At 45.0% G+C, this 23200-nt stretch overlaps 1 protein-coding gene across 1 annotated transcript in view; it reads left to right on the top strand.

The window, feature by feature from the left end:
* LOC127001987 (uncharacterized) overlaps positions 1–23200 on the top strand; it is a 222671-nt gene that overhangs the window by 184961 nt on the left and 14510 nt on the right. The window contains exons 4-5 of the mRNA XM_050867302.1: positions 9350–9458; positions 12219–12503. Of these exons, the coding sequence (XP_050723259.1) occupies positions 9350–9458; positions 12219–12503 (394 nt within the window). The remainder of the gene's footprint in view (positions 1–9349; positions 9459–12218; positions 12504–23200) is intronic.

Genomic DNA, 23200 nt, shown 5'->3' with positions numbered 1-23200 from the left:
GAGGAAGACTAGCGGAGAGAAGAAAGGGAGGGAAGGCAATCACGCACTTGAGGGGAGACCGAAGGAATGGAGTCAGAAGGCAAAGGAGAGAGAAAAATGAAAGAAGGTGAAATGAAGCCTGAAATGAAGAGGTGTGAGAGAGATGACTACAAAATGCGGAGAGGTGGGCAAGAGCAAAGGAAGGGAGGAGGAGGAATGGGGTGAAAGGAGAGAAAAGAATAAGTTTTGCTTGTGAATGAAGAAGCCAGACAAACGAATGGAGAGAGAGAGAGAGAGAGAGAGAGAGAGAGAGAGAGAGAGAGAGAGAGAGAGAGAGAGAGAGAGAACGTAAACCAGCTCATATCAAACGCATCATTGTTTTTTAATAAGGCGAGGCATCCTTTCTCTCTCTCTCTCTTTTTCTCTCTCTCTCTCTCCCCTTTTCTTTTACAATGCCTCCTGCAACCTCCATCATCACCACCACTACCACCACCACCACCACTACCACCTCCACCACCACCATCACCACCCCTCATATATACCTTTCTCTCAAAACACCAGAACAACCTCATGATAAAAAAAAATATAAAAAAAACGCGGAAAAATAAGCCACCGAACTCTACCTACCATTCGTTTCAGCACCAGGATAGAAAGTTAGACGCGCGTATTCTCAAGCTCTCGCGAGAACCCCGGGAAGTTAGCAAGCTTTTGGGAGAAGTTTGGAGGAGGAGGAGAAGGAGGAGGAAGAACTGTGATGTCGGCATTCCACCTTCCTTCCTACCGCCTTTTGTGTGAGCCGAGCAAGTGTGAGAAAGCACGGCAGATTGACGGCGAAGTGTGCAGCGCTTTGAGCAGAGCAGACAGAGAGGGATGGACACAGAGGAGGAGAGAAGGGGAGATGAAGGACAGAGGGTGAGGGGTACAGGAAGGAGGGAGGACAGAGAGTGAAGGGGTAAGAGAAAAAAAGGAGGTGAGAGGGTGTGGGAAAGCTTGAGCTGGAAGTTTGGATTGCATTATGAAAGTGTTTGTGAGAGGGAGAGGGTGAAGGAGAAAAAAAGGAAAAATGGGTCAGGGGTAATAAGGAAGAGAAGGAAGTGAGGGGGATAGGAGTGGGTATTAGAAAGGGAGTAGAATTCATAGGTAGGCAGAAAAGACGAGGAAAGAGAGATAACAGGAAATCTAGAAAGTGAGGAACAGAGAAAGGAATAGCGATACAGAGAGACAGGCAGACGGACCAAGAAAGAGGGAGAGAGAGAAGGAAAAAGAACAGGTGAGAGGCGCCGTGCAGGAAGTTTGGAAGGCATTATGAAAGCGTTTGTGAGGTAATAGTGAGTTCAGTAGTGTTATGAGAGAACTTATCGAGCAATATGAGAACAGAAGAGGAGGAGGAGGTGGAGGAGGTGGAGGGAGAATGAGGTGGAGGGAGAAAGAGGAGGAGAGAGAGAGAGAGGAGGGCCTGCGAGGTGGTTAGGCAGCCCCTTGTGAAGACACGCCATAGGGTCTGCAGGCTCATCGCGGGGCTGCGTGGCGGGCTGAAGTTTGTGAAAGCTTTGTACCAAGTTGCTCGGAAGCCCCCTGCCCCCACGCCCTCCCCGCATGCGTCACGAGGAGCAAGGAAGTTAACACGCAGTTAGAAAGTTGAATGGGAAGGTCGAGAATGGAAGTTACGAGCCTGCAAGTTATGAAGGGAGTGAGTAACGCCTGACACCTGCCACCCCGAGACTTTGATCACCGTGGATAGAACGAAAACGCAAGATGAAATAGAGCGAACTCCCCCCAAAAAACAGAAAGAAGGAAAAATAAGGAATGTTTATGACAGTGGTAAACCCAGAACGGCAAAACTAGATATATTCTCAGAGGAGGAGGATCCGTAGTCAGTCAGCCATTATAGGATTTAGGTTACAAGGCCACCAGAACAACGACTGACCCGAAGCAGCAAAAAATAAATAAAAACAAGGAGAAACAAGGAATAGGGAATAACAGAGAGCATTGAATAACAGGTGACCCAAAACAACAAACCTAAAAGAAATAAAGAGGTTAACGAAATGGTGTGGCATAATTAAGGAAACAGCAAAAAATAAACAAAAACAAGGAGACAAAAGGAATAGGGAGTAACAGAGAATAGTAAATAACAGGTGACCCAAAACAACAAACCTAAAAGAAATAAAGAGGTTAACGAAATGACGTGGCATAATTAACGAACCACCAAAAATAAAAACAAAAAGAAGATAGGAAAAGTAAATAACAGCTGACACCAAACAACAACTCAAAAATAGATCAACAAAATGGAAACAGAATTAAGTAAACACCACCATCACGACATCGCTAAAGTAAATAAACCCTTAAAATAATGACATACGGAATCTTCTGTCAAAATTTAGTATGGGACGCCAACACGGGAACTTCACACACACACACACACACACACACACACACACACACACACACTACAGCAACACAAATAAATACAAGAAACAAAAACACGAAAAATACACAGCCAGGCCTTAGTAAACAATGCCATCACGACAAGCTCATACAATAGTAACCCTTCCCTTCACCCCCCCCCAAAAAAAAAAATGACACAGGATACAATGTTAGGAGAAATAAAGTCACCAATAAAACATAGCAAGAAAACACGAAACAATGGAAAAAGATAAGCAAAAAAAAAAAAAAAACGTTAACAGGAGAAATAAAGCCACCAGTAGAACATTCTAAGAAAATCACGAACGGTGGAAAAATAAGAAAAACAAAACAGGGAATACATTGACAGAAAAAATAAGGACACCAACAAAACTTAGTAAAAAAAACACATAACTGAAAAAAAATATGGAAAAAAAACAGGGAATAACGAGAAATGACAGCAACAATAAAAAAAATAGCAAGAAAAAGGCGTGACACTGAAAAAAAGGAGAAAAAAAAACTGAATACGTTGACAGTAGAAATAAAAAAAAAAAACAGCATTAAGATAGTAAAAAAAATCATATAAAACTAAATAAATGAAGAGAAAAACAGGGACCGCCTCGACAGTAGAAAGAACAGCGGACTTTTTTTTTCTACATTTTCTTTTTTTGTTGCCCTTGACTTGCTCTTTGTTCAGTAAAAAAAAAAAAAACATAGAAAGAAAACACACAGCACTGAAAATATGAAAAGAAAAAAGAGTGAAAAGGTCAACAGGAAAAATAAAAATAAAAGCACAATTAAAACATAGAGAAAACACGTAATACAGAAAAAAAGGAGGGAAAGGAGAAAAACAGGATAGACGTCGACAAGAGGAAGAAAAAATACCACCACTAACAAAAGGAAAAGAAAAACACCTTACTGCGGCAGGAGTCCCATACGTTGCCCGGGTGACATCGAGGTAACACGCCAACACACGCCAACACACGCCAACACACCGCACCGCCACCAGACTGTCGTCCTCAGCGTTGCCAGGTTATCGTACTCAGAGCATAGTATTTACCGGTTTTTGACGCCTAACTATTGCCAAGAAACATCAAGAATTAACTATTTTTACGATAAATATAAATGAATCTAGGTATTGGGGCCCAGGAGACATTTTTGGGGTCGGAAGTTGGTAAATATAAGAGGCTGTGTACGACAATCGGGCAACGTTGGTCGTACTCAGCATTTTGTAATGGCCGGATTAAGAGTCATTTTCTTATACATTTCGGCGCCCAAGCTCACACGTTTGACAAGGCTTTCCCAGGAGTTTTGGGCATTTCCATGGGTAGTTTTCTAACCCTGGTGGTAGATTGACTTCAAGCTCACACATTTGACAAGGCTTTCGCAGGAGTTTTGGGCATTTCCATGGGTAATTTTCTGACCCTGTTGGTAGCTTAACTCTTTTTCTGACCATGAATCTAAAAAAACACTCCTTAGAACCCGACTGATCTCCTTTACTGCCCTTGGGAAGAGTTGATGTGGGAGTCGGAAGTCAGAGAATCCCAACCTCGGACTCAAAAACTGTCGTACCCACACCGATAACGACCTTCATTTAATAGTTATAGTTAAAATCGTAAGTATTGTTAATAATGTTTCTTTTTCAATTGTTATGGTCAGAAACCTAAAAAATACAGTGTTATGAGTACGACGATTTGGTAACACTGCGCACCGCAACTCAACTGTACACACTGCGCCATATTACCAAACAATTCGTCGCTCAAGTACACACACATCTGACTAAGGCTTTCGCAGGAGTTGTAGAGCTTTCCAGTAGTAGTTTTCTGACCCTGGTGGTAGTTTCACCCTTCTTCTGTACCATGAACCGAAAGGGACAGTGATACGAACCAGACAATGACACAATGACACAGGATACAATGTTAGAGGAAATAAAGACACCAATAAAACATAGCAAGAAAAACACGAAACAATGGAAAAATAAGCACAAAAAAAACAAAAACAGAATACGTTGAGGAAAAAAATAACACCACCGATAAAACTTAGAAAGGAAAACAGGGAACAATGAAAAAAAAAAAGGAAGAAAACGGAGAAATAACAACACCAAGACATAGTAAAGAAAACCCTGAAACGATGAGAAATAAGAAAGAAAAAAGAGAACATGTTGACAGGAAAAATAACTACCAGTAAACCATAGCAAAAAAACACGTGACACCTTTTCGATCTTAGGAAAAAGTTGACGTGAGGGGTGGAAGCGCCAAACAATGCCCATCACTGTCACCCCGGACGCCTCACCCCACACATCACACCACATCGCAGCGGGAGAAGAAAAAAGGCCAATTATTCTTTCGTTACATCACGCTACACGAGGCTAAGCTGCGTTACGTCACATCACACACATTCGCCTCCCGTGACCTGGAAACTCCCCATAATGTACACAGACAGGGCAGCGCCACAGAAATACCGCATGTGTTATCGTACCTTATCTGTTAGCGTGAGTTTGTTTTCAGCCCCAACCCGGAAGGAAAGGAAAAGAACGACTCAAAACGACCATCTTCCTAATCAAGAACATCATAAAAGCAAACATTTCAGAACACATATATACGCATTACCTCCCTCCCTCCCTACATCAGCCCCTGTATACCTAACCGAGCCCAGGAGCCCAGTCGAATTTGTTTTCAGCCCCAACCCGGAAGGAGAGGAAAAGAACGACTCAAAACGACCCCCTTCCTAATCAAGAACATCATAAAAACACACATTTCAAAACACACATACACGCATTACCTCCCCCCCTCCCCACGAACACACACACACACACACACACACACACACACACACACACACACACACACATCAGCCCCTGTATACCTAACCGAGCCCAGTCCAACTTAACTTAGCCCACACAAGCTCGCGGAGGCAGAAGTTAACGTTGCCCTACATTCATGAGAGCAAAGAGGCGAGTGTTTACGGGCACTCATTCATTTTACCGCCATTCTCCTCGCCCGGGAAGTAACCTAATTAACTCCTGCAGCTGTGTCAACAAAGCAAAATTGGTGGAGCCTCACAACGCCTAAACTGGGGGGGAGCGGAAGCCTGGATGGGGCTGTGTGCTTTCTCGTTTTTCATCTTGCGCCGAGCATTCCGCCGAAAATGATTGGATGACATATATATCAAATGTCAGGATGCCAGACTGGATGTTGCAGGTATTCAAGCGAGGGGGAAGAAAAGAAGGAGACGTATTGGATTACAGGGAAGGATGGAAGAATGGAATGGCAGCAGAGAGGAATATCAAAAGGAAGGGAGCGAAAGAAAATGTTTTGGAGAGAGACGCAGCAACACAACGCCTGCTGATGCTCGTTGGGGGAAAGGAAGATTATTATGAAAAGGAACATGAGGTGAGGAAAACATGAAAATACGTCACATGAAGGGAAGGTGACAAAAAAATGGGAGTGTATTCTGAAGAGGGACAAGGCACACACAAACTTACCTCGTTTTTGGAAAGGGAGATGAAAAAGAGACACGATTCAAAGATATCCACAGAAAAATATATCAAATAAGGGAAATAAACGGTAAAAAAAACAAGGGTCAAAGTAATATAAAGTCCACTTGTGGAAAAACAGAGAAAAGGAACGTAAATGAAAAGAAAAATCCATGAAATGAGGCAAAACAAAATCATTAATAAAGAGATATACAGTGTTATGGACAGACATGAACCAAACCTGCTCGTTTTTTTTTTTTTGAGCAAGATGAAAACATTACGGAACAATAGGAGAAAAATAAAAGAAAATACATCAGACAGAAAAGAAAGTACACAAAACAAAACAAAAGGTGATTAGACAGGTTCAACACTTAGACAAAGGAGATGAAAAGGGAGAGTGAGGAGTCCAGCAAGAAACAGAACTTAATTGAGTGAAGACGTGGAGGAGAAGAAAAAAATCGAGCAAACAAAAAAATCGGTGTGGCAATTAGAGTGAGACTGTGAAAGAGTGAGTGAGTGAGTGAGTGAGTGAGTGAGGGAGGGAGGGAGGGATTGCGAGGTGAAAGCTTGAATAAGTGCGTGAGGAAATGGAATAGAGAGTGAGGGAGGGAGGGAGGGAGGGATAGTGAAGTGAAAGCTTGAATGAGTGCGTGAGGAAGTGGGATAGAGAGTGAGTGAGTGAGTGAGTGAGTTAGTGAGCAAGTGAGTGAATGCATGAGTGACTGAAAACAAAATAAAAACGCGAAGGAGCCAATGAAACACCCCTCCAAAAAAAAATCATAGTTGAAAATGAACAAAAGAAAAAAACAACAAACACAGCAGGATAGGCAACAAGAACAGCCGAGAAAAAAAAGGAAAACGGAAAAAAAGTAAACTGAATATGAAAATTACAGGACAAAGGCGCCGGGGCGAGAAACTAAGGGGAAAGTAAGGTAGAGAAAAGGAAGGAAGGAAGGAAGGAAAGGAAAAGTAGGAGAGGGGAAATGTGCCTCCCTGACCATTCCTTGCCCCTCTCTGTGCCTCTTCTTTTGCTCGGCCATAGTGAAGACGACTAAGCTGCGTCTAGTCACAAGAAAGAGACAATGGGAGGTACTATTTTATTTGAATGAAGATAAAATGAGTAATGAGGCAGCGACGATATGAACTCAGATTAGGTTTTCTTTCTCCCTCTCCCTCTCACTCTCCCTCTCCCTCTCCCTTTCTCTCTCTTATTTCTCTTAAAACTCTCTAGATTCCCCACCGCCCCTGACTTCGTTTCCTCCTCCTCTTCTCTCTTCCTCCTCCTCTTTTACCTTGATGTCCGCTCTCTTTCGATTTCCTTCCTTCCTCCATTTCAATTGTATGGGTTTTATTTTCTACCTTTCTCCCACTTTCTCTCTTTGTAATGATTTCTCCTTGATAGTGTAAGCATAAGTCTCTCTCTCTCTCTCTCTCTCTCTCTCTCTCTCTCTCTCTCTCTCTCTCTCTCTCTCAGTTGCTTGCTTGCTCGCTCGCTCAAGTTAATTAAAATTCTGCCTTTCTCTTGTTCTCACTCTTTGCATACTTTTTTCTTTCTCAAACCTTCCATTCATCTCCATTTTCTATCTCCTCCTCCTCCTCCTCCTCCTCTTCCTCCTCCCCCTCCTCCTCCTCCTCTTCTACTCAATTCGTGATCTTGATTCATCGTTTTTCCTCTTACCAACATTCTCTCTCTCTCTCTCTCTCTCTCTCTCTTTTTTCCCTCCGGCAGTGCGACAGCTAGACTCAAGTAACTCATGTATATTCTAGACGTTCTAATTAGTGTGTGTGTGTGTGTGTGTGTGTGTGTGTGTGTGTGTGTGTGTGTGTGTGTGTGTGTGTGTGTGTGTGTGTGTGTGTGTGTGTGTGTGTGTGTGTGTGTATGTGTGTGTGTGTGTGTGTGTGTGTGTGTGTGTGTGTGTGTGTGTGTGTGTGTGTGTGTGTGTGTGTGTGTGTGTGTGTGTGTGTGTGTGTGTGTGTGTGTGTGTGTGTGTGTGTGTGTGTGTGTGTGTGTGTGTGTGTGTGTGTGTGTGTGTGTGTGTGTGTGTGTGTGTGTGTGTGTGTGTGTGTGTGTGTGTGTGTGTGTGTGTGTGTGTGTGTGTGTGTGTGTGTGTGTGTGTGTGTGTGTGTGTGTGTGTGTGTTAATTTTTTTTTTGTTTGTGCACCTAAACAACGGCATTTCTAAAGACAACAAAGACTCTTAACATAGAAAGCGAACAAAACAAAACAAACAAAAAACAGGAACAAAAGAATAAGAACCTAATTAAAACGAGGCAAACGAACGAACGGATGAAAACAAAACAAAAAACAAATAATAATCGTGTAACGTATTTGGTTCAGGTAACTCCAAGCCATAAGGATACAGGTGACTTAATTAAACCCTCTCATAATACACATCCAGGTGAGCTGCTTACCTGAACACATGAGGAAAGTTTCGTAAGGTAGTTAGTTAGACTGAGTAGGAGGGAGAAGGAGGAAAAAAGTGAGGTAGGGAGGGTAAAGGAAAAAGACGGGACGTAGGCCGATATATCACATAGTAGGTAAGGAGGTGAGTAGGCAAGTAGATATATAAGAAGGCAAGCAGTTAGGTAGATAGATAGTTAGGTAGGTAGGAAGGAAGGTAGGAAGATAAGCAGGTATGAAGACAGACAGAAAGGTAATTTTAGGTCTTTCTAGAGTGTTATGCTTCATTTTTTGCAGGTTTTAGGTAATTCTGGCTCAGTTGTGTTGGTGTGTGTGCGTGTGTGTGTGTGTGTCACCGTCAAGCTCCTCAGTCATTCCCTGTGTCTCGTTTTCCGGAATAATTCTCTTTTTTTGTCGTATCCGGACCCCGTTTCTCTTTTCCCTGGATGCTTCTCTCTCTCTTTCCGCTCTCGTCATATGTGTCTCTCGTTCGTCCTTCACTTCTCCTTTTGTGTAACGTTCAATGATCTTCCCTTCGCATATCTTTCCGTTATGATTTTAGATACTGGCTTTACATTCTTAGATTCTTCATGTAATTTTTCAAGAACACATCTGCTCTCTCTCGCTCTCTCTCTCTCTTTCTCTCGCTCTCTCTATTTGCCTTCTTCCCTCACCATTTATTCTTCAAATTAATTCCTTTCTGGCAATCTAGCTTTCCCTTTCTTCCTTCCTTACTTCTTTCCTCAATCATCAAATTCCTTTCCTGAGTACTTTTTTTTCCCTCTCCGGCTGCTTCTCCCTTATGTCTATTTCCTCTTCCTTCGGTTTAATTCCTCCACGTCGTTTTGCTCTTCCCTCCTTTTCCCTTTTCTTCCTACTTTCCTTCCGGTTCTCGAGACATTTTCCCCTCCGTCACTTTACTTCCCCTTCAAATTCATTCTCGTCTTGTCATCCTGTCCTTCCTTCCTTCCTTCCTTCCTACCTTCCGTCCTCCTTTCGTCATCCTCCAAAGCCATTCTCTCCCTCAGCCCACCTGCCAGCCCTCCAAACCCACCGGCCGCCGCTTCTACTAATTCGTTTCCCTGCCCGTCACAGCTGTGGGAACTCTCCGTGATGGATGTGAGGCTGTCTGACGCAGGGACGTACGAGTGTCAGATGACGACCCACCCGCCGACCTCCCTTTTCTTCATCCTCAAGGTCGTGGGTAAGTAATGGAACGTTTACTGTGTTTGGGAGATGCGTAGGAAGTGGGTGAGGTAATGGGGGTAGTATTGTTATCATCACTATTAGGATTTTTATCATTCTTGTTCGTATCATTGTCCTTCATTCCCATATTCCCAGTCAAGAGGAATATATAATGGATGATATCAGAGCCGCCCCTTTCCCTCCGTCTCATCAGCGTCGCGGAGCCTTGAAAAGCGGAAACCATCGTATTGTTGTTCCCTTCCCTTTCTCCAATCCTCATTCCTCTCCTCATTCACGCCCTAAGCTGACTTCTCCTTCCACCTCTGCTGCCTAGGCCTCCTCTTTTTCCTTCCCCTCCTCCCCCTCCTCCTTCATCAAGCTTTCGTCTCAATGCATCATACTCCACACCGAACCGAGTCGTGGGTCTGAGCGGGCTGGGTTCTGATAATAAAACATGGGTGCGCGTCATCCCGAAGGCTGCCACAGTGCTCCTGTCCGCCCCAGCCTCCCTTGGGGCGACGAGAGGAGTGGCTGTTCCCTGTCACAGCTAGAGGGACCGAGCGCCACATCTTCTTACAAGTGCCAGTGTCAACGCCAGCAGCCTCGACGCCCCTTTTAGCCTTCAGCTCTTAGACATCTGAATGGAAAATACTGTCTGGATGTCACGGTCACCATCAGCACCTTCGTTCATCCTTCGGCTATAGGGCAGGTGGGTGGCCTTTAGCTTCCCCTCGCCTTCAGTTCATACTCGTACCTGTCATCCTGATTTTCACCTGGATCGACCTCGTACATTATTCAGTGAGTCAGTAGGGAACAAGCCCGACCAGGAGCTACATGTCCTTTCCTTTCTCCAGTTCGTCACTCTCCGCTACCAAAACAGACCATGAAATGTTTGGTTTTCTGTAACAACAGGAAAATACTTTGCTTCCCCGAGTCTGGGTCTCAGGCAAGTCGACCCAGCGGAAGGGACGAAGTAAAGGAGGTAACGCGTGGCGGCCAAAACACCTGAGGGACGCGGCGCCTCCGTCCTCAAACACGCTCGAAGCTTTCCACACTCAACCGCGGGCTTTGTCTCCGGCACCGCGCTGGAAATTATGTATAAAAAAAATCGCTACTCTTACTCTCCTCCATGTCTTAAGCTTTCCGCTCTGGCCACATAATTTTTAGCACCCCTTTCACAAACATATGCTGCCGATATTTATATAACAATAACTGTGCTCTAAAGCTTTGTATGCCTGCCCCAGACAAGCCCGCCGCTGCCTTTACAGAAAAATAAATTTTGGTAAGAGGATTGTGGAGGATTAACAAAGCAGTTTTTTACTTCCTGCATGAGGGTGGCTGGCGCCGCCATTGGCCCGGCGCTGGCCACGTCTGGCCATAACGAGTCAAGAGCAGTTACTGGCGCCTTCCTGCCTGGCCTTCTGAAAGCAACCCGACGGACCCTTTGTGGCCGCCCCGGACGTGTATGGTGCCGTGGATAACTCTCATCGGCCGGTCGTGGTGCCAAGACGGGCGGCGTGCGGGCAGTCTATGGCGACGCCGGGACGAGGCCTCGGGAGGGTCGTGGAGGCGGCGGGAGAATCGTGGCGACCCTCACTGCACTATCTATTCATCTGTTAGTTTATGCTTCAACAAATCCTCTTCTAGCCCATACTTTTAAGGTGGATGAGGACTAGTTCACTTTACCCGCCGGCTCCATTGTGGTTTGTTCCGCCCCGCCCCGAGCTCTCTGTTCCCTGCCCCATTCCGCCCGGAGTCTCAGTACTGTATGAAGGGAGCCTCGAGTTACTTCCTCCAGGAGACCACAAGGCGCTCCGAAAGTTTGAGATGTTGCCAAGATATTTCAACTTTTTCATCCAGAAGATCCGGCATGAAGAATTTCTCTTTTTAAGTTCTCCTCAGAAATATAAGTTGGGAGAACTCATCATCATCAGTCCTGATTTTACGACGAAGGGTCATTCCGAGAAGGTGGTGGAGGAGCAGCAAAAAGAGCGGGAAGAGGAGGAAGGAGGGAAGGGAAGGGGAGGTTAGGGGAGGGAGGGGAACGGTACTCAGTTTTTTATTGGTATGGGCGTCTGGAAGGAGTTGTGGCGCGTTGGGGAGGAAGCTTTGTGAGCTGGTGTGAGGTTTTTGAGAGACTATGAGGTGCTTTGTTGGTGGTGAGGGTGTATGTGTGGCAGTGAAGTGGTCTGCTTGTGTGGTGGTGTGCAGTGTCTGTGTGCGTGTTTGAAAGGCTGTAGATGTCAAGGTGTCTGTTAGGGCAAAAGTATATATCTAGGGGTCAGTGTTAGGGCAAAGGCTTGTATCAGGACTTTTTGAGGCGGTGAACATTACGTGGCTGGCGCCGGTGCCGTGTTTCCCTTCACAACAGCGGTAAAAATGCAACGCCTGCCGGGACGATTTAAGATTCCCTCGTGTCACTTCCTGGTCCGGTGATGTCCATGGTGTTGCTGCAGGAAAAACAACAAACAAACAAAAACATTTCACTGCACAGCAACACGACTAAACGTATACCCGCGCCACACTATACAACAGCGAGGCCTTTGCCAGTCGATAGGATCTGCGGGCACCTCAGTAAACCCGAACCTGCAGCGGCTGGGGAAACTGTCACTTGTAACAAACGAACTTGCCATGAGCCATTGTCCCCCATCCTGAACCAACACTCTATGAGCCACGGCGCTGCCTACAGTGTACACGCACGGCCATTTGGAAAGCCCAGTGCAAACCCTTATCGACGCCGTTAACGCAGAGCATGACGTAGTGTTGCCTTTATTTACAGAGGCGCGGGCGGTGCTGCAGGGCGCCCCGGAGGTTCACGTGCAGACAGGGGAGAGTCTTCGTCTGCACTGCAACGTTCAGCGCGCCACCGACCCGCCCCAGTTCATCTTCTGGTACCACAACGGCAGCATGATCAACTACTCTCCGCCGCGCCCCCTGGAGGTGGTCAGACATCACTACACCAGTGACCTATACATCTCCGACGTGAGGTGGGAGGACGCGGGGGCCTACAGCTGCGAGCCCGAGAAGGCACATCCCGCCAACCTCACCCTGCACGTCGTGGCTGGTAAGTGCGAGTGTTTATGGCGTTGTGGAGTGTGTTTCTGGAGGTAGAGTAGTGGTGGTAGTGGCGGTGATGATGATTGTGGTGACTTGAGGCTGGAGTGGAGATTGGATACGGTGGGAAGTGGAAGAGTTAACGGGGAGTGGAGAAGAGAACGGGATGATACGGTGCACGGATTGAGAGGAAAGAGGTGCTATGAGGGGGTGGATGTGATATTGGGACTCACGTTCGAAGGCTATGGATGGAATATTCTGCAAGCGGTGAGGGGTGTGGATAGAACGGCGGAAGCAATGCTGTGTGGGCGCCGGTGAAGCGGGGAGGGAGGATTGAGGGATGTGTTGAGAGGTAGGGAAGGGGGAGGGCGGAAGGGGAAGAGGTGTGTCGCAATGAGAGAGAGAGTGAAAGGGAGGGTGGGGTGAGGGATGTATTGAAAAGGAGAGGTGGGGGAGGGGGCAGAAGGGGAGGAAATGTGTCGTAATAAAAAGGGGATGTGTCAGGATGGGGTGCAGTGAACGGGGAGAGGACTAAGGGATGAGCTGAAAAAGAGGGATGTAGGAAGGGGCAGAAGGGGAGGAAATGTGTCGTAATGAAAAGGGGATGTGTCAGGGAGGGGTGCTGCGAGGGAGGGGGAGTCGGGGAAGAGCGGAGGGGAGGAGCTGTGTCGTAATGAAAAGGAGGGAGGTGTGTGGGAAGGGTGCAGTGAGCGGGTGTTCCGAGGGAGGGGGAGTCGGGGAAGAGCGGAGAGGAGGAGCTGTGTCGTAATGAAAGGGGGGAGGTGTGTGGGAGGGGTGCAGTGAGCGGTGTGCAGCGAGTCGTGTTGGCAAGTTACACAGCCCCGTCGACCGTGTGTAAGGTTGTAAGGGCGTGAAATATAACCGTGGCATTTTGTTTGTCCCGCTAAAGTGCAAGTGTTGTCGATATCCCTGCATGTTTATTTGTGCTTCCCCTCCTCCCGTCATCACCCTTCCCCCGCACAACCCACCCTCACCCATTTTTTTGTAACATTTCGGATATCCTGTCGCTCTGCTTGCATTCTGTTCTCACTCCGCTTTAGATTGTGTATTTTTGTTTAATCCTTTTTGCATCAGGGAGAGATTGCGTGCGAGCTGTGTGACAAATTGAATATTTTGACCTTGCGAGTGTCCGCCGGGTCTCGCGTCTGCTCAGCGCCGTGTGTCTGCATAACTGCTAACAAGAGGTAACACTCAGTAATTGCTCCACTCTTTCTAAGATAAGTGTATCCGAGTGTAAAACGGAATTCACGCCGTTCACGCGGAAATAAGCAAGAGATTTGGGTCGTATTATAAAAAATTTCGTAGCCAGCCCAAGAACACCTATTTGACAAGGCTTTCGTAGGAGTTGTGGGCATTTCCAGGAGTAGTTTTATGACCCTGGTGGTAGTTTGACCCTTCTTCTGTACCATGAACCTAAGAAACATATATTTGACAAGGCTTTCGTAGGAGTTGTGGGCATTTCCAGGAGTAGTTTTATGACCCTGGTGGTAGTTTGACCCTTCTTCGGCATTTCCAGGAGTAGTTTTATGACCCTGGTGGTAGTTTGACCCTTCTTCTGTACCGTGAACCTGAAGAAACATTCATTAGATCCCGACAGACCCCCTCTTTGACCTTTAGAAATAGCTGATGTGAGAAGCGAGTGTCTTAATACCAGCCTTTGTTGCCTCACATTTCGAGTCATATTCTTAAACATTACGGCGCTCAAGCACATATTTAACAAGGTTTCCGTAAGAGTTGTGGACATTTCCATGGGTAGTTTATGACCCTGGTGGTAGTTTAAACCTTCTCCCGCACACTGAAACTATTAAACAATACCTGATCTTCTTTTTGGTCATTATAAATAGTTCATATTAGTAACGGAAGTGTCTAAAAAATACTGAAAACAGAATCACGGGAGTTACGTCATTGATTGTTGGGTAAAATCAGTGTTTCACCATATGTATTCTGAGCTTAAGTTGCGCTTCTGTGTTTCTGTGATGCCTTAAACGCTCGTCAAGGCGGGCGGCATGACGAACGCTGAGGGAGGCAAACAACCACGCAAGAATACATGAACACGTGAAGTACATCGAGGTGGAGAGCATGAGCACATCACTGGAGCTCCGGGGAGATAATCACAGGTGCGGGAAAGCCATGTCTCAGGTGACCGTTGGCGTTGATGTCTGCTTTGTGCACCTCAATGACGGCCCACCTGGGACTAAATCAAAGGGCAGTCACAGGTAAATGCAGGTGACTTATTTGGACAGACATGGTGAGGTAAAGATAATAAAAAAAACATTTCTCCCGTTAGACAATGTGATGTTTTGTGTTTTTTTTTTCACGCGCTGCTTTTAATAAAATATCCCGGCGAGAGTGAATGTGAGGACAGGTAATGACTGCATGTCGGCGCTGCGATGACCTTCAATATATGTGTGGGCGTGGGAATGTCAGTGACTGTCTGTCTGCCTGTCTGTATGGCTGTATATAAGTGTGTATGTGTATAAAATAATGTAGATCTGTCTGTCTTTATGTCTGTATGTATGAAAATATGTATGTCTGAGTGTCTGCCTATCTGTTTGTTTATCTGCCTGTGTGTCTTGTCCATCTGTATGTATGTTTGTCTGTCTGTCTGTAAAATATGTATGCATTTGAACAGGATGGGGTTTTATAACAGTTCTTATTCCTTAACATAGTTTCTCCCTTCTAACAATTTAATTATCAACAAACACGTTTAACCACCCGAAATTGACGTCTCTTTTGGCTACACTTTATTTGTATCTTTTATGGGAGCGGCGAGTAGCGGGCTTTTTTTGTGCTCTTTTTTTTTGCCCTTGAGCCGTGTCCTTTGATGTAAAAAAAAAAAAATAAGACCTAATTATTCACTATGGAGATAATTTCCTTAAACGATAAGTAAATCATGTATGCACGTAACTATTAGAAATAAATCTATTCAATTGAGGGGCAAGCAATTCCATCAGTTAAGGGTTTGAAATTATGGAAAGCGATTCGGGTTGTCGAGAAACACGAAAGTCTTAAACGTGGAATTGAAATGTGACTCTCTGAGGATGACAAGTTTACTCAATCAAATCAGGCAGACCATCGCCAGACGACCGTTCGGCGAGTGGGTTAGAAATGGATAAGAAATTTCAATCACTCCAGCTGACTCCTTCCGACAGTATCTGTAAACTTGGGAGGAGACAGCCATCTTGTTTTAAGTTCTTTTTTTATTACCTGATCTGATAAGAGAGTTTCTGAATCTCTCCTTTTTTCATCAATGTGTGTGTGTGTGTGTGTGTGTGTGTGTGTGTGTGTGTGTGTGTGTGTGTGTGTGTGTGTGTGTGTGTGTGTGTGTGTGTGTGTGTGTGTGTGTGTGTGTGTGTGTGTGATGTAAATATATTTCAAAGTTTTGGTTTCAGTTGAGTCTAGATAACTGGGCAACTCTTCATCCTACGCCTTCTTTTTGGGGTCACTTTCCATTTAGATTACTTTCCACTTCAGACGCTTTCCCTTTTTTTCCTTTACAAATTTCGTATTCCAAACCACTTTCCGTATCAGATATTACTGCCAGTCACTTTCGGCATCCTACGCTTCCCTTCTGACACTTCCCTTTCAAGAATTTTCCAGCCCACAGTTCTTACCAAATTATTACACTACACGCCACCCACACACATTAATTTAACTTTATTTACACACAAACACACACTAAGGAAAAGCTGGACAAATACGGATATGGAGACGGGACCACACGAGCGTAGGCCCAGGACCCGTAAAACTACAACTAGGTAAATACACACATTCAAGCTCTGTATTTTATTTGACACTTTAAATTGCTTCTATATATTTTTTTACTTCTCACTCTTTATATATTACATTTTTCAGCACGCGCGCGCACACACACACACACACACACACACACATACACTTTACTGCACTTTATTTTCCACGCACTTTCTGAATCGTATATCAAACTTTAGATACAACTTGCTCTTCCTTTTCCAGTCGGTTTTCATTCCGCACAGCTTCTGCATTGGCAAATATTTCATTCTACACAAACATACCTCATATATTTTTTTCCCCTCGCAAACATTTTACATCACATTTTTCATTCCAGAGAAACCCTACATTCCAAGCCTTCCCGCCATATTGCCAAGCTTCTTGTCAACACCACCCTCCTCACGTTCATTCGCCTTCATACCCATACAATTCATTTCGTCATCATAACAGGGAATCTTTAAACCTGTACCTTACCAGCCTGAAAACGTACTATCTCTCTTTCCCTCTCTAATTTCTTAACTCTTCCCTTCCTCCAATACCTTCTTTCTTCCTCCTTCTCCTCCTCCTCTTATTTGCTCTCATCTTCCCCGTCCTCCTTTCACAATCCCTTTCGTTCCAATCTCATCGCTCCCTCGCCACCTAAACGTCCTTTCCACCATTTATTCACGAAACACAAACCCTCACAAACACGCTCCCAGGCCCTTCTCCTCGCCCTTTCTCCCATCTTACGCGGCTCCTTTTCACATCTATTCACCTCCAGGTCCAATCTCTCTCTCCTTTTGCTATTCTGTGATTCAGCCTCCCCTACATCTCGTCCCACCGCTCCCTACCCTTTCAACACCTCTTCCGGATCTCTCTCGCTCACTCTTTCTCGCTATTGTGATCTCGTACCAAGCGTAGAAGAGACACCACTCGCATCGCATTACCTGAGCCCCGTCCCGACGAAAACAACGTATTGACCGTCCTCCTCGACAAGACGCACGGTCGAAGAAAACAAAAATTCGGTGATACCCTACGAAAGAACGCGCAATCGTCTTCCAAAACCGAGTTGCAGCTCACTTCCCACGCCGACAGATGGCGTTGCGGGTCGTTATGGGGGAAGGAAAGTGCTGATAGGAGGGAGACGATGGGAGGTAGAAGGAAGACTATGAGGAGAGGAAAGTAGGGAGATGGCGGGAGGCAACGAGAGGTAGATGGAACGATATGGAGATGGGGAGGATAGGTAATGAGGCGCGAAAGGATGATGGAAAGAGAGGAAGAAGATTGAATGGACTGAGAGAGAGGGTGACGGTAGAATGAGAAAATGGAGAAACTGAAAGATGAGAAAGGAAAAAGGAAAGATGAAAAGATAGAAAGAACGAGCTGCGATATTAGGTACAAAAAAAATGTATGAAAACAATCGGAAGCAGTGAAGAAAGAGAGTAAAAGGAGTCAGAAAGAGAGCAATATGAAGAAACAAGCAGAGACCAAAGAGGAGAATGGACTAGAATGGAGAGCGGAAAATTAAATAAAGGTGCAAATAGTCACAAAGATGAACGGGAAATGAGGGAAAGAGGAATGAATGACAAAGGAGTGTAAGGAGGAATCTAAAATGAAACCCATGACGGAATGCTTTGAAGAGGAGGAGAAGGAGGAGGAGGAGGAGGAGGAAGAAGAGGAAAAAAGAAGCATTGAATAGACACAAAGGTAATAAAGGTAAGCAGGGGAAGGGAAAACAGGAAAAGCGACAGGGAGGCGAGGAGGACTACTAAAGACGAAATGTTTACTGCAAGAGGGAGAAGAAGAGAGAGACAGAGGTAAAGGGAAACCTAAAGGGAGAGAGAGGCGAAGAGAGGGCGGAAGATACCACCATCAAGATAAGTGGAATTTGTGTTACGTGGGCCAAAGGTGGGAAAATTACCTGTGTGTGGGTTCTGTTTTCTTGGGCATTAGGGAAGGAGAGGAGGGAGAGGTGAGGGAGCACGGGGTCAGAACGTGGAGAGAAAAGGGTCGAGGGCTACTGGCAAAGGGCGAAGCTTATGAACCGGTGGAAAATACCCGAGAAACGAAGGAAAGGAAAGAAAAGATGAAAAGACGAGTGAACTTCAAACACTCCGCGAAACAAAGGAAGAGCAAAAGGTGTGTGTGTGTGTGTGTGTGTGTGTGTGTGTGTGTGTGTGTGTGTGTGTGTGTGTGTGTGTGTGTGTGTGTGTGTGTGTGTGTGTGTGTGTCAGTGATTCACTTTAATGTTTGTAGATAGTACTTTTCATGTGTTTGTGTTTTCGTGTTTGTATGTTTATTTGTAAGTATGTGTGTTTCTGTAAATTGTGTTGATTGTGAATTTCCTTTACGCTGTTGGTAATTTTTCTTCTGTGTCTGTGTTTAATGATTGCTTGTTTGTGTGTGTGTGTGTGTGTGTGTGTGTGTGTGTGTGTGTGTGTGTGTGTGTGTGTGTGTGTGTGTGTGTTAATTCCCAAAGGATCCCGAATGAATGAGTGATGGGATTTCTATTTTTTTTTTTTATTCTTTCTACCTAGTTTTCCATTCCGTCTCTCTCTCTCTCTCTCTCTCTCTCTCTCTCTCCCTCCCTCTCGTGCACGCGCCGCTCCATAGAAATAAAAATGTAAATAACCGCCAATTAATTCACTCCTTTCAGACTTTCTCCTCCTCTCACTCATCGCTTTTGTTCTCGCGCGCGCCTCACTGGCCCCGCGCACCCGATGAAAAAATTATATTCCACTCAAATATTAATTTCTTTCCTCTCTCCTTCAGTTTTCGTTCGTTTTTTTTCAGATTGCGTTGAAAAGGATAAAAAAGAAACATTACGGATCGTTCTTTTGCTTTTTATTCATAAGTCTTTCTAGGAAGTCGGTGTGTTCCGATTCTCTTGTTTTTGTTGTTGTTTATACTTTTTTTTTCTTTTTCTCTTCTCTCTCAACAACATTTCTCTCCATACGGCATTTTCTCTCCATTTTCGCGGCCAAACCAATCTCAGAATTTCTCTTATCCTTATTCTCTCTCTCTCTCTCTCTCTCTCTCTCTCTCTCTCTCTCTCTCTCTCTCTCTTCCCTCCATAACCAACCCTTTCCTGCTCTCCATTACGTCTTCCTTCCCTCCTACATTTCCTCCATCTCTCCATCACTCTTGCCTTTCCTTCCTTTCTCTCTATATCTCCTTCCTCTTGTCTCTCTCTCCACCTCCTGTTTTTCCTCACCCCTATCAATAATCCTTAGCCGGTTTTCCAGTCTCTCTCTCTCTCTCTCTCTCTCTCTCTCTCTCTCTCTCTCTCTCTCTCTCTCTCATTTTCTCCACTTCGGATTTTTCCTCCCCTGATCAGCCTGCCTTTCCTTCCCTCCACGCTGCTTCTCTTTCCTCCATACTTCCTCTTTCAATCACCCTCCCTTGTTCCTCTCACACCGTCTCCCTTCCTCTCTCCATCAACCTCCTCCTCCTGTTCCCTCCCTCAATAACTCTCCTCCTTCCTCCCTCCTCTTTCCTCACCTCCCCGAAGAGAGAGAAGGTTCCGGCCGCATGGGGGACTTACAGGAGAGAGAGAAACAGACGAGGGAGATGAGAGAACGAAAGATGGAAGGAGGAGGAGAGATGGAGAGGAGGAGAAAAGATGGTGCTGAGAGACGGATGGGCCGATGGATTTCAGGCTAAAGTATACACTGGGAAACTTCTCAGGAGGATTCTGTTAGGTCAGGAATACACGGGAAGAGGTCAGGGAAAGAAGGGAGCCGGAGTGAGGAAAGAGGAAGGAAGGGTGTGAAGGAGGGGAGGAAAACGAAGGGAAGGGAACCGAAGGAGAAGAAGAGAAAGAAGGTGAAGGAGAAATAGAACCAGAAGGGGAGAAGGAGGAAGGGGGAAAAGGAGGGGAGGACAAGGAGGGGGTGAAGGATGGGAGGAAAAGAAGGGGGGTGAAGGATGGGAGGAAGGGGAAAAGGAGATGAAGGATGGGAGGAAGAGGAAGGGAGTGAAGAATGGGAGGAAGAGGAAGGGGGGTGAAGAAGGGAGGAAGAGGAAAGGGGTGAAGGATGGGAGGAAGAGGAAGGGAGTGAAGGAGAGGAGAAAAAGGAAGGGGATGAAGGATGGGAGGAAGAGGAATTGAGTGAAGGATGGGAGGAAGAAAAAAGAGGTGAAGAAGGGGAGGAAGAGGAAAGGGGTGAAGAAGGGAAGGAAGAGGAAAGAGGTGAAAGGAGGAGAGAACCGAAGGAGGGAAGGAAGAGGAAAGGAGGGAAAGGAGGAGAGAAGTGAAGGGAAAGGAGATGAAAGTTTTGAATGGAAAAGAATCTGAGGTCATGAGCAGGAGGATGAGATGAGATGAGATGAGATGAGATATGAGATGAGATGAGATGAGATGAGATATGAGATGAGAGAGAGAGAGAGAGAGAGAGAGAGAGAGAGAGAGAGAGAGAGAGAGAGAGAGAGAAATGCATTGTTTAAGAGATTTTCGGCCAAATTTTCTTCAGAATTAGTTCATGAATATGTTATCCACGGGTGACTGGGAGAGAGGGGAGTAAAGGGAGGGAGAGAGAGAGGGGAGGGAGAAGGAGTGGGAGAGAGAGGGGAGAGGAGAGGCTGATGGAGATTTGAAGAGAAAGGAGACCAAGAAAAAAAAAATGAGGGTGCAAAAATGATAAGGACGAGAGGAAGAAGAAGAAAGAAAAAAGGAAATTTAAAAAAAGGAGTATCAGACGCACGAACGAACATACATACAGAGGGTTGAGGAGGAGGAGGAAGGGAGGAGGAAGAAGAAGAAGGAAACAACGGACGAAAGAGAGAGAGAAAGTGAGTTTGAGGAAAGAATGAGTGAAGGAGGTGGAAGAGGGAAGAGAGGAGAAAGGAATTGCGAGAAAGAGAAGAAACACAGGAGAGAAAGGAAAGTTTGGAACTGGATATCGACAAAGGCTTGGGCAGAGCGAGAGCGAGAGAGAGAGAGAGAGAGAGAGAGAGAGAAGTTAAAATTGCAATAGGTTTTCCCATTAGTGTTCTTTCTGATATATTTCCGTTTCAAAATACATTCATGCATCGCTGTGTACGGCCATCCATCTATCTCTATCTACCTGAGCTTTTATATTGATTAGCTGCAAATGCATGACTGAACTCTCACTCTCACTCTCACTCTCTCTCTCTCTCTCTCTGTCAGTTGGAAAGTAAAAGTGCAGAACTATGAATATCGGAATAAAGTTATCAGCGTGAGAGGAAGAGAGAGAAACAGAGACAAATGGAGAAAGAGAGAGAGAAAGAGAGGGAAAAGCGAGTCAGTGGGAAAAGGAACACAGGAAGAACGAATAAAAAGGATTGGGGAGGCTTTTTTTCATATGCATCCCCTTGTTCTTCTTTCCAGACTCTTGCACTAAAGTTAGAGTCAGTCTCTCTCTCTCTGTCTCTCTCTCCCTCTCCCTCTCTCCCTCTCCCTCTCCCTCTTTACTGCTAATCAAAAAGAGGTTAAAGAAGAAACTAAAGTAAAAAAAAATAGATAAATAAAAGTCGAATAATAAAGTCAAAGAAAACACTCTGAAACCGACGAGAAATAACGGGAAAATTTGATGTTTTTAGAAGTCATACTTTATTTTTTAGGTTAGTTTGTCCTTCTCAGTGTTCCCGTTTTCCATTATTAGTCAAGGTATTAGTAACGGCTTTCTTTCTTTGTCTGTCTTTTGTCTGGATACAAGCTGCTCTTCTTTCTCATCCAAAGTCTTCCCCTTTTCCCTCACATCCTTTCTACAAGTTTCTTTTCAGCTCACATTATTTTTTTCTTTATCGTTTTATACCTCGTAACCCTTCTCCTCTTCCTTCGCCTCCAGCTACTCCCCTTTCTCACTTTTTCCTCCTTTACTCTACTCAAAACTTACCCTTTTCCCTCACATCCTTTCTACAAGTTTCTTTTCAGCTCACATTATTTTTTTTTTCTCGTTTTATACCTCGTCACCCTTCTCCTCTTCCTTCGCCTCCAGCTACTCCCCTTCCTCACTTTTTTCTCCCTTACTCTACTCAAAACTTCCCCTTTTCCTTCACATAATTTTTGAAAGTTTCTCTTCAGCTCACATTATTTTTTTTTCTCGTTTTATACCTCGTCACCCTTCTCCTCCTCCTTCTCCTCCTCCAGCTACTCCCCTTCCTCACTTTTTTTTCGCCTTTACTCTACTTAAAACTTGCTTCAATCTGCTCCAAAGTATCCATATTATGTTCCGCTCATGCCTCCAGAGTACAATCAATTGCTTTCATCGCTCAGTCTTTGCTTTATATTTTCTAATCATTGGCTCATATGTCTTGCTACGAATTCGTTTTCAGAGTTTTCATGATATTACTCTCATCCATTTCAACAGTCTCAGTTTATGTCGAAGCTAAGTCAAGACACTTTTTCATACCTTTAAATTACTTGCCACTTCTCTAAGATATCTAATATTTACCCATTGATTAAGCAGAGCACAATCATCTATTTCTACACTACGTCAATTTCCTTTATGCTCTAAGTGTATGGGAGGAAGAGGAAAGGGGTGAAGGATGGGAGGAAGAGGAAGGGGGTGAAGGAGGGGAGGAAAAGGAAGGCGGAGAAGCGAAGGATGGAAGAGATAGGGGGTGAAAGAAGGATGGAAGAGGGAGTGAAGGATGGGAGGAAGAGGAAAGGGGTGAAGGAAGGAGGATAGAACCGAAGGAGGGAAGGAAGGGGAAAGGAGGGCAAGGAGGAGAGAAGCGAAGGGAGAGGAGATAGAAGTTAAATTAAAGGTCATTATCTTTAACCTTCAATCACACCCGATCATTGCCTACTTCTCGTAATATTAAACCTGAACTTCTTAATATCCATCCACACCAAACGGGTCTCCTTTTCATGTTTTAATTGCTATAACAAATTACTATATTTTTTTTTCATCAATTTAACACAATCAGCCAGACCCACTTCATCTAATTACAATCTTTCTCTTACCCTCAATGTCTGTCTACACAAACGAC

The sequence above is a fragment of the Eriocheir sinensis genome, chromosome 2 (assembly GCF_024679095.1).
Source record: "Eriocheir sinensis breed Jianghai 21 chromosome 2, ASM2467909v1, whole genome shotgun sequence".
NCBI lineage: Eukaryota > Metazoa > Arthropoda > Malacostraca > Decapoda > Varunidae > Eriocheir > Eriocheir sinensis.
This window is presented reverse-complemented; position numbering and strand designations above follow the sequence as displayed.